The 12145-nt window shown below is 47.4% G+C and overlaps 1 protein-coding gene across 2 annotated transcripts in view; it reads left to right on the forward strand.

Annotated features, from left to right (window-relative positions):
- Positions 1-7980: 7980 nt before the first annotated feature.
- Positions 7981-12145, forward strand: part of xpc (xeroderma pigmentosum, complementation group C) — a 29324-nt gene continuing 25159 nt past the window's right edge. For both annotated transcript variants that reach the window (XM_084333269.1, XM_084333270.1), the window contains exons 1-2: positions 7981-8199; positions 11372-11638. In XM_084333269.1, coding sequence (XP_084189395.1) covers positions 8085-8199; positions 11372-11638 — 382 coding nt within the window. In that variant the 5' untranslated portion in view covers positions 7981-8084. The remainder of the gene's footprint in view (positions 8200-11371; positions 11639-12145) is intronic.

Genomic DNA, 12145 nt, shown 5'->3' on the forward strand with positions numbered 1-12145 from the left:
CGCCTAGGAGGCCTCTCCCCCAACGCTCGCCGATGTATCCACAGTCAGCGTCATACATTGGCACGCCTATGGTACCCGACTTCACCCAAGAGAACCGGGCCCAGTATACAGAACTCCGCATGTGTCTGGAGACCATGTTGGTGGATGTATTGGATGAACGCCATAAATACGCCATCCTACTGAAGCACTTAAAGGTACCCCGCGCACATAATATAGCGCTCGCCTACGCGACTTCCACCACCCCATACACAGCAGCGCTGGTAGCATTGGACCAGAGGTATGGGCGCATATGGGATTACGTGATCCAGGAGATCCGACACATCGACCGCTTACCCCCAGCAATAGACAATCGAGCACTGGACGACCTGTCCATCAGAGTGCAGTCCCTGGTAGGGATGTTGGGAGCGCAGAGAGAGAAGGGGAGGCATGAACTTTACGCCAACTCAAATGTGGAAAGGATCTTGGAGAAGCTGCCGCCCGCTCGACAGGAGCGTTTTAGGCGGCAGAGAGACCACCGAGACCCGAATGGCCCCGAACCGAACCTCCTCGATCTAGCAGACTTCCTGGCGAGAGAAGTCAGCAGCCTACGGCTAGATACATTCGGACGGAGCACCCCTGGCTCCAGAGAAGGAACCAGACGACTAAATGATGGAAGAAGATCGGTGACTGTGATGCACCAATCGGAGTCAGTACCGAGCAGCAGGAGCCACAGTACCCCCTCCAGAACGGAGAAGTGGAAGATAGTGTGCCCCTACTGTGAGAAAGAACACTGGCTAGCGCAATGTGACTCCTTCCCCAAGCTGAACGCGGAGGAAGCAAGTCAATGGATAAAGTCCAACAAGCGCTGTTTTCGCTGTGCGCGCTCACACATGGCAGCCGAATGCCGCTTAAAGAAAAGGTGCACCAAGTGCGATGGAGCCCATCTGGACATACTTCACGACAGTAACAGACGGCGCCCTTCACCCGCACCATCCAGCAGCAAAGCGAGCGTCATGTACATCGATCCCGCCAGCAGCAGTGGAGCCCGAGTACTCCTAAAAGTAGTGCGTGTGACACTAAGCTACCAGAATAAAGTCCTGGACACTTACGCCGTCCTCGATGACGGGTCAGAGAAGACCCTGCTGCTCGCCTCCGCTGCGGCCCAGCTAGGGCTGCGGGGAAGCGAAACCCAAATGACAATTCGGACAATAAGACGAGATTTGAAGACGATAAAGGGCGAGAATGTCTCATTCTCTATCGCAGCAAGCGGCCAGCCTGAGCGACGGTACCAGATTACAGACGCTTTCACCAGCCAAGAAATAGGACTGTCGCGGTACACATACCCCGTCGCCAAGCTGATGGAGAAATATGCACATCTGCGCAAGTTACCGATCCCGCTCATAGACAATGCTATGCCGACCCTGTTGATAGGCTCCGACCATGCAGACCTCATTGTCCCGATAGACCGGGTTCATACCGGACCCCGAGGCTGTCCTGCAGCAGTCGAGACCCGTTTGGGATGGACTCTCCAAGGCCCGCTCGCCAAATCTCTCAACCGAAGTACAGCCACTAGATGTCTCCACTCCCGAGTCACAGAGGGAGAAACCGCACTCCTGCAACACGTAGAGCGGTTATGGACCTTGGAACAAATGCCCTTTAAGAACGGAAGGAAAGACATTCGCTCTAAAGATGACATTTACGCCATTCACCTCCTCGAGACAGGGACCAAGAGAGTCCCGGTCAACGGCGTGTTGAGATACGCCACGCCACTCCTGCGGCGAGAAGGAATGCCTACTTTCCACGCCAAGACAGACGCCACAGAACGGTACCTGCTGAACACGGAGCGGCGCTTAGCCAAGAACCCCGCCCAAGAGAGTGTATACCGCGCTGAGATTGAGAAGCTCATCACAGCGGGACACGTCACAAAGATGGACATTAAAGAGGCTGACCAGACCACTGAATCGTGGTACGTGCCTCACCACAAGGTCCATCACAACGGTAAAGACCGCATAGTATTTAACTGCAGCTACCAGATCGGATCCCAAAATCTGAATAAAGAGTTACTGCCCGGTCCCACACTCGGCCCCTCCCTACTCGGCGTTCTACTCCGCTTCCGCCAGGAAAAGGTGGCCATCAGCGGGGACATTAAAGGAATGTTCCTGCAGGTGAGATTAGTAGAGGAGGACAAGCCCCTGTTACGGTTCCTATGGAGAGAGAAGCCAGGAGATGAGCACCCAGCCATCTACCAATGGGAAGTCCTCCCCTTCGGAACGACGTGCAGCCCCTGCTGTGCTACATTCGCACTACAGAAACATGTAGCAGAGGACCCAGCAGCGGACGAAGAGGTCCGACACAGCGTAAAGAACAGCTTCTACGTAGACAACTGTCTACAAAGCCTTTCAACCCAGGAAGAAGCCGAGGCTCTCCTGATTAAACTCCGCGCCTCATTGATCAAAGGCGGCTTTGATCTCAGGCAGTGGGCCAGCAGCGATCCGCAAGTACTGCGCAGCCTCTCCTCCGAGGACAAGGCAGCCAGCAGCGAGACCTGGATGGCTACAATCCCGGGAGAAGCCCAGGAGATGACCCTGGGATTGGTGTGGCGATTCAAAACAGATTCGCTTCACTACAGACACAAGCCCCTGACTACGGAGCAGGGAAGGCCGGCGGCGGCGCCGACCACCAGACGGAGTGTGTACACAACACTCGCCCGACAATATGACCCGCTAGGATGTATTCTACCGTACACCACCAGGGCAAAAATGATTGTACGAGCATTGTGGGACAAGGACCAGGGCTGGGACGACCCCATTCCCGCACACCTTGCATCCACCTGGAGAGAGTGGGAGATGGAGCTCCACTCACTCCCAGGCGTTAATATGCGCCGAAGCTACTTCCCACCCACGGTGAGGCCAGAGACATGTAAAATGGACTTACACGTCTTCAGTGACGCCTCAGAGGTCGCATACGGATCAGTAGCCTACTTGCGGGCCCAAGAAAAGGGGGGAGAGATCTACACAGCATTTGTCCTCGCCCGCTCGAGAATAGCCCCACGCAAGCAACAATCTATCCCACGTCTAGAGCTCTGCGCAGCCCTAGCCGGAGCGCACCTAGCCACGCTCATCCAACGTGAGCTCACCATACCGGTGTCTAGAACAATCCTGTGGTCAGATTCCACGACAGTACTCGCCTGGATCAAATCGGACTCATGCAAGTACAAAGTCTTCGTGGGAGTCAGAGTCACCGAGATTCAAGACTTAACCGAAGAGTTAACCGGAGAAACAGAGTGGCGCTACGTTGATACAAAACAGAACCCAGCTGACGTCATCACCTGGGGGATGCCCCTGGATGACCTCACCCGTCGCAATGTCTACAGTGACGGCCCAGCATTCCTAAGACTCCCGGAAGGACAGTGGCCCATGCCTATCCCGAGGGAAGCAAGTCCAGAGGAGGTGGAAAATAAGAAGTCTGTGTTCTGTGGATTGAGCACCGTAGCCTCCACCGACCCTAACATAGACGATTGCACGTCCATAGAGAGTGCACAACAAAGAACATTCCTGCGGTACCACCCGGAGTGCAAGTCCCCCGCTGATATGTCAGCAGCTAACTACGAGGAAGCAGAATTGCTTCTACTGCAGCGAGCCCAGCGAGACTCGTTCCCCGATGAATTGGCCTGTCTACAGGGAGGAAAGCCCGTCCCATCCGACAGCAGATTAATTCATCTGGCCCCCGAGAGCGACGCTCATACCCTCATCAGAGTGGGTGGTCGCCTACGCAGAGCCCCCAATCTACCGGATGACATTAAATACCCGATCGTATTGAACAGCCGACACAAGGTCACAGAGCTGATTATAAAGAAATACGATGAGGATGTACATCACGCAGGAGCAGAAAGAGTCTTCGCGGAAATCAGATGTCGTTACTGGATCCTACAAGGAAGAGAGGCGGTACGACGCTTCCAGCGAACATGTCTAGACTGCCGCAAGTGGCGCGCGCAGCCCAGCATACCAAGGATGGCTGACCTTCCTCCATGTCGCCTCCGAATCGGTGACAAGCCATTCCACTCAACGGGTATGGACTGCTTTGGCCCGCTGCACATAAAGAAAGGAAGAGGAACCGAGAAGCGGTGGGGTATTGTATTCAAATGCATGACCACCAGAGCAATACACATCGAGCTTCTCCCGACCATGAGCACAGACTCATTCCTTATGGCCTTCCGTAGATTCACATCACGGAAAGGAAGACCGTCTACCCTATTGTCCGATCATGGGACAAACTTCAAAGGCGGCGAAAGAGAGCTGAGAGAGAGCTTCCAAGCTATGGGCCCAGAACTTAAGACCCACCTCGCTCCAGCACAGGTTGATTTCCAATTCAACCCCCCAAACGCACCCCACTTCGGTGGCACTTGGGAACGAGAAGTGCGCTCCATAAAGACAGCCCTGTACGCAGTACTTGGGGCCCAGACTGTGGCGGATATCGACCCAGTTACCCCCAACACACTCCTGATGGTGCGGCTAGATCCTGCATTACCCCAGACAATGTACCGGCCTGAAGAAGCGAACGGCCGACGAATGTGGAGGTACAGCCAAGTATTAGCCGACAAGTTTTGGAGCAGTTTCCTACTACACTACCTACCGTCTCTACAGACCCGCCAGAAGTGGGTAAAGGAGAGAGACAATTTGACAGAAGGAACAGTCGTCATGATTATTGATCAATCACTGCCCAGAGCTATGTGGCCGGCCGGCCGCGTAAGCAAAGTGATCACCGGTGCCGACGGCAAGGTCCGAGCAGCTGAAGTGCTTGTCCAGGGTCGCACTTACACCCGTCCCGTGGCGAGGCTCATAGAACTGCCCCGACTCCCAGACACAATCGATGATGACCATGACCCTATAACCATATGACTTTGTGAAGTTGACTGACCCCTACAGCAAACCCTTATGTGTAAATAGACAACGCGATTAATCTGTCTCTGCTTAACTGATTAGGTCTGGGACTAATCAGGGGGTGGCTGTTGTGAAGGGCCAGATTAAACCGAATATATATATTTATTTATATATATATATTTAATTGTATTTGTATATTCTCTAATATTCCCTGATATCCCTTGTATATTCCTTGTACAATATGCATTGAATATCCATTCTAGCCTACTGAACATCCCATAATAGTCTCCATTCTACTATTGGTCGAGACCTTGGTGCCAGGCTGCCATACCCCTCAGACCCAGTTCAAACGTACCGCTCAACATGTACGAACAAGTCCTAGTTCCGCGTAGGAATCTGGCTACCGCACCACTAATGGGACTATTTGTTCATAGTGCGTATATATACTGCGCTACTAAAGTAGGACTTTCTTTTCAGTCCAGTTTCTTACCCTCCAATAGAGTCACAGACGTAAAGCCTCCCCGCGACGCCACGTGTGGGAGTAAGGCCAAGTTCGCCTACCATCGGTATTGAGACATCGTGTATATTAATATTTGAATAGTCATATTTGGCACTATATCGTCGAGTTGGACGTAGTCTATTAAGCTAATAATAGTCTGTTAATATATAGTGCTTCGTGCGGTGAGAATACTACCGTAGTCAGTACCCCATCGTTTCGGGCAGAGAACTGGCTGCTTATCCAGGGTGGTTGACCCCACGTGAAGCTGCACCCGAGGAGCCCCAGAGCCGACGAGCGAGTGGACCTGTATACCGGATTATTCTACCGACGACAGCCCGCCTTCCCAGGCACGGATTATGCTTTGTATACGTTGATTATTCCATGGATAAAGACCCCCGACACTGCCGTGTGTTGGAACCCCCCCCCCTGGAGAGGACGCAAGGTGAGGAGACGCTCTGCAAGACGAGGTCGCTTCACGTCTCTCCCCCGTGGACCGGAGAGAGCCGGCTCACAGAGAGTCCACCTGCTTTCATCTGTGGTCCAAGGATCGCCGGCGCATTGAACGGCACTACAGTGGGTTCACCTGGGATACCCTTGGCCGGATGAGGCAGCCGGATTCTACCCCCCCCCCTTCCTACTCCTGTCGGCTTACAAGCGACCGGATTAACCCCCCCTAGTGTATCCAGCCTATAATCATTAAAGTATCATTGCAGTTATTCCTTAACTATTCCAGGTCGTATATGTACCACCTGCCCCTTCAGAGATTGGACATTCTCTATTGATATACCGACGAATACTCTTGCCATAAAAGTGCATACTAATTCCCATTCATAAATGTGATTGATTTGATTAAGTGCTTGCTCTACACACCATCGCTGTGTAGAAATAAAGACCTATTTCTAATTCGTACATTTGTGTTGGATCCGTTTCATCTACGTGACAGTGTTCATCATAATATATTTATGCCGAGTACTGGGTGGCCGAATATTAAGTACAAAGGTAGTGGTAGTAAGTATCATATCTAGTAATACAGTCAGGGAATTGTACCCCTCAGTTACAGACTCTGTTTTGCCCATGTGTAATGATAGTTTGTTATCAGCGAGCCATATGCAGATTTTGCCTAGTTCTGAGCTAACTAACTGAGCTAACTGAGATAACTACACAAACATTCCGTGCAAGAAGGACACTTTATGGCTGGTACCAATTATTTGAAAACCCCACCCATCCTTTCTCAATTTTGTCTTGAGGATTTGAACGTATGTAGCCACAAACACAGACAATACGTTGAATTTGACCAATTAAATTAAGTTGTGTATTGGCAGTTTAGCTAGACGGCCGAGCCACAAATTAAAAGGTGAAGTAAGGCCTGTGTGAGACATGTGAAATGTTGTAACCTCTTTGGTAAGGCTGCCTTTTCATATAATTCAAACTGGTCCATTGTGGTTTGTTGAACAGTTGTGAATAAAATTCTCTAAAAATGTCTTGATCTTTTTTGAGTCAGTGGTAACTACTCCATGTTGTGTCCTGATTGAATGGATATTCGAAAATGTATCATTTGAGCGTATTTTCATTGCCAGTAATGGCTAGGTCTGGAGCCATGAAACTTGAAAGTAATAATTTTTGCCTCGTCCTATGTATTAAAAACTCAGAGTGTTGTCTAAGTATGGAGTTTATTTATTTTTAACTATCCTGCGTTGTGTGTTCACTTGTTCATTCCGCGTATAGTGTTTCCAGTCTTTTTTATTTTTTTTACTTGATTTACAGAAATTGGGAGGGAAAAGTGTGACATGACTTCTAACAAAGCCCTTCACTGCATTCCACAGGACTCCTGTGGACACACACGCACAGACAAAATCTGAAAACGTTCTCCAGTATAAGTTTACTGTGTCGCCATATTGTGCATGTACCTGTCTATTCCTGTGCAGAATGTGTGTGTGTGTGCATGTGACACAGGTCTGAGTGTGTGTGTGTGTGTGTGTGTGTGTGTGTGTGTGTGTGTGTGTGTGTGTGTGTGTGTGTGTGTGTGTGTGTGTCGGGTCACAATGCACGTTGACCACCATGACACATGGGGTGGGAAGATGCAGAAGTGGCCGTTCACTTCACTTTGCCATAAAAATCCAGTATGAAGCACATGCAGCATGCATTGTGCTGAGAAAGGACTCTACCCATTGACAACATCATTGGTAAGTAGTAGGAAACAGGGCTAGGGGCACTATGAGCATGGATGCAGAATATAGCATGCAAGGAACTAGTTGAATGATATTGTTCTCTTTCAGCCACCAGGGGGCGCAAGGTATTGTCAGTTTGTAGAAACAGGAGGGGTAGGTCTTTAAAACGGAAATAGGAAAACACCTCGTATTTCCGTTTTTTTCGTATTTCCGTTTGAAACAAAAAACGAACTATCAAAACGTACACGGACCAAGCCGATACATAATCTTTTCTTCTCTGTGCATTATGCCTTAGGGAACAGCCGCGCCGTTAGCCTATTCACACGTCATTGGTTGGGCGGATGCGGATGTGACGTTTGCAGACAGCTAAAAGCTGAATTCCCAAAACAATCATGGGGGAACACTTTGTATTATGAAAGCCTATAGAAGTTGAATAACACTGCTGTTGTGCCCCTTTTTCTGCTCTTTACACAACTTCATGAGGAAAGGAAAGAAAGCCAGTCTTTGTTTTGCAAAGAGAGCGTCTTTTCATTCATAAAAGTTGCACAGAGCAGCAACATGGCGAAGCGCAAGCAGTCTGCAGGCACAGATTCGAAGCTCGATACAAAGAAAGCAAAGCAGGTCTCAATAGGAAATGCAAGTCGGGCAAAACCGGGAGCAAAGAAATATCCAGGTATGAAAAGCTTGACGGTGCAATTAACGTTATCATTCATTTTAAATTATGTTCTCCGGTCACACTGTAAACTCCAATTTGCATCCTCTGCAAAAGATGAGACATGTTTCCAATTCCATCATAGTGGGACCAATCGGCTATTTTTAAATGTTGTATGATTGCTACATTTACAGTTGGTTAGTCCTACAGTTTGTAATACGTCAATCACATAACTGTCAACTTATAAACGTTTATGTTTTGACAGCTAAGACTGAAGTGCTTGATCGCTGTTGTGTTGTGGATCAACTGTTGTGGGAGACTGCAATTCGAAACTGGCCCCTGTAAATGTCCTAACCCAACCCCCTCCAATACAGTAAATGTCCTAACCCAATAATACACGAGACCCTCCTCTTGGAACCAAGTATGGTTTCGTCAATATTCCAATGTACAGTTTTGCTTTAGTTTCCCCCACCCCACCTACCCAACCTCCTCCAATGTACAGTTTCTACAACAAATGTATACTCTCTTTTTTAGACTATTTTTGTATCAAAAAAAGTACTGTATTAGCAAATCTGGTATGTCATAAATGTATAGATGTAACAGTACTGTCTATCTGTATGTCGTGTATGTCATATATGTTACGATGAATTGAAAATGGGGGACCCTGATGTAAACAAGACTAAAGTCTTTCTCTGGTCTGCATCCCCTTAACACTTTCAGTGCCACCAGGTGGCGCCAGAGTTAGCGCTTGAATGCCACCATCCACTTTAATGTTAACGTTAATATCGCCTAATCTATGTTTTAAATTATGGCTATGTGTCTAATCTGCCCGTCGCTTATCAAAGAATCCTTTTCCAGTCAGTGCTGTCAAGGCAGATTGTTTTTTTATCGCTTCATTTCCGTTTGAGAGCATTTTGAAAAGCACCCGTTTTGAGGTAAAAAACAGCCCATTCTGGGCCATTCTGTGATCATCGTCTTTTACTGGAATATTCCAGAACGTTGATATTTGTCTGCCTATTTATGAATCGTTTTCAAATAAACGCTAGATGATCAATATTATACATACACGCACGACCATTCGAGCCGCGCGCTGATAATAGCCGTGGTCATTTCCTCATGGATTTTTACAGTGAAACCGATAGAGGACATTTCACAAAACAGCTTATATCTTCATCAAAATGAGTCTGATTATCCTAACACTGATAACATAGATTCCTTACCTGACATCAGATGGTATCCAACTGGTATATTCCAATTCCTGATCACCATTCGAAAAAATCGATAAGTGTATTGATCTAACGTGATACAGTAGAATTCATGATCCGCGGCGCTCAGAGGATCCATAATGAACGGTGGTAACCCCCGGCTGCATCAGTGGACTGGAAAATGTGGAGTACAGGATTTTTTTCCCCATCCATTTTCATTGAGTCCATTCCAAAATCCCGTATGTCATCTGGGAGACGATAGGGGGCGCTTTTTTCCACATCTGATCGCCGGCGGCTCTCGGGTAGACTAGGGTAGGCTCGCGTGATGCAATATGATTTCAGATCGCTAAAAAGAAAAAGAAAAAAATCAGAAATCTCGTGAGTGGCTTTCAATGTAATATTAACACTTTAATCGCCGAAAACGCTGGAACTCGTCTTTCCCCGCTGCTCATTCTGCCGAAGACGCCGTAACTCGTCTTTGATATCAATATTTCAAAAATCTGTGATCTAAATCATATTTCTCCTCCGGGGACCTGAGATATACTGCTGATCTCCTCTCAACTCTCTAACGGTTCAAGAGCGCCATCTGGTGGCCGATCGGCAGATCGCCCAAACAGCAAACCGGAAACAGGAAACTGGTGCTCATCCAAATTCGGTCCGACCACTCGCTATAGCTCCCGGGACTCCATCTTGACACACTGGATAATCGATCGCTCACCCTAACTCAATAAACAACATGATTTGGACGTATATACTATTATACAACCTGGAAATGGATCCGGTATTTCTCCATCCCATAATAGAAAAAATTCTGTTCCACGCTCATCCCCCAACGGCGCGAGGAAGCCACGGTGAGTTTCAGCGTTATTTTCTAACGTGTTCCATATAAACTGCTCTGATGATCATATGACCCACACTAGGTGAATGATATAACGTTGCCCACGGAATTATAAACGACCCCCCGCCCATCCGGTCAACATCAGATGATACGTAGTAACTTCTAGAAGTACCTCCAGTTGAAATTTTTTATCTGCCACCGATCGCTACCAAACTGTATTTGATCATCAATATAATGCATTTGGGGCTATAAATCAAGTTCTGAAGAAAGCTGCAGAAAACGATAAAAACATACTTGTACTTTAGACCATATTTTAGTATGAATATGTGAATGAAAAAGTATAACGTTGCTACACCCTGAACAATAGATATAGGACATTGAATGGGCCATAATAATGTCAATTTAGCAATACAATTTAAAAAGTTAAGAAGAAGGGGAACTTCTCCATAGACAAATAGAGATGGCGAGGGATGGTAAATTATGAATTTAACCATGGCGATCAAAGTGTTAATAAATCCGAGAAAACTCGTGAGTGGCATAGAAAGTGTGTATGTATTGAGCTGTACTGTACTGTACCGATTCTGCAATCTGTTAATAAAGTTTTCAATCAATCAACACACACAGGCCTAACACTATGTCTACTAGTAACTACACACGTCTGTGCTCTACTTCACCGAAACGATCTTATCATACTTGACTAAAAATGCAAATTTTTGGAAAATATATTTTATCCTATTCAAGGAATCAGTGGGTAACAGGTTGTGTTGTTACATTGAGTCATAATAAAGGATACTAAACAAGACCGCATTAACTGTAAAATCTGTTGATTTATTTGTGTCCACCTGCCTCTCTCTGCCTCTTATATTCTCTCTCGCTCTCTCCTCTCTCTCTCTCTCTCTCTCTCTCTCTCTCTCTCTCTCTCTCTCTCTCTCTCTCTCTCTCTCTCTCTCTCTCTCTCTCTCTCTCTCGATTTTAATAACTTGAATGTACTTGAAACCTGCACTGTGAAGCTGTATTATCTAGAAAAATACAAAAAGGACATAAGTCTTGGCAGATACTCAATATTAAATTACTCAGATTGGTATCAGTGGCAAAATATTCGGGACATCTCTATTACTTAGATCTCGTGTCTTCTCTCATTCTATACTAGATAATGACATTGAGGATGAGGAGCAGATCAAGAGGAAGGCCAAGCCTAAACCGCGCTCCTCCAAGCCAAAAGGGGGCTCCACCATTGATCCCACTACCAGTAAATACTTCACGTCGCCACTGAAGAAGGAGCCAGAGAGTGATGATGATGATGTCATCATGGTGTCCATAGTTACGCCTACGGTTACCACATCAGCCCTGCGGCCAGTGAAGAAGGAGGAGGAGGAAGAGGAGGATAGCGAGGAGGATGATTGGGAGGAGGTGGAAGGTGAGAGAAGAACGAATAGCAAGCTGACAGTGTAGAAACACGGTCTGGTTTTCATCACTCTTTCTAGACCTGTTCGCTGTATACAAACATACCGTGTTCGAGCCAATCCGCAATACTAACTGAGTCACGTGACTAAGTTGCCTCGGACCTGCGCAAGCTGCTGCGCTAAAAGAATACAATCGGGCTCTATGGAGAAACCATGGCACTCTCCTGACTAAAAGTAGTTTCAAACAAAAACGAAAACTAGCTTTGGCATGGATTGATTGTTTAGATTGCTAGCATGGCTAACAAATGCAAATATATTGTAGTTTGCCCTGTTCTGACCAGGATTACGTTCCTTTCTGCTCCGGTGATGCGCGCGCACAGTCGCACACTGAGTCACTCTTGACGTATACAGCGAACACGTCTATCCAACAGTGGTGCACTGCTCACTCCATACAACAGACCTTCTTATTAAAGTAGAAACATCATCCTATGTTGTCATGGTAACTGTTGTGCAGGTGCACG

Source organism: Notolepis coatsorum (genome assembly GCF_963971535.1).
Source record: "Notolepis coatsorum genome assembly, chromosome: 17".
In the NCBI taxonomy this organism is placed as follows: Eukaryota; Metazoa; Chordata; class Actinopteri; order Aulopiformes; family Paralepididae; genus Notolepis; species Notolepis coatsorum.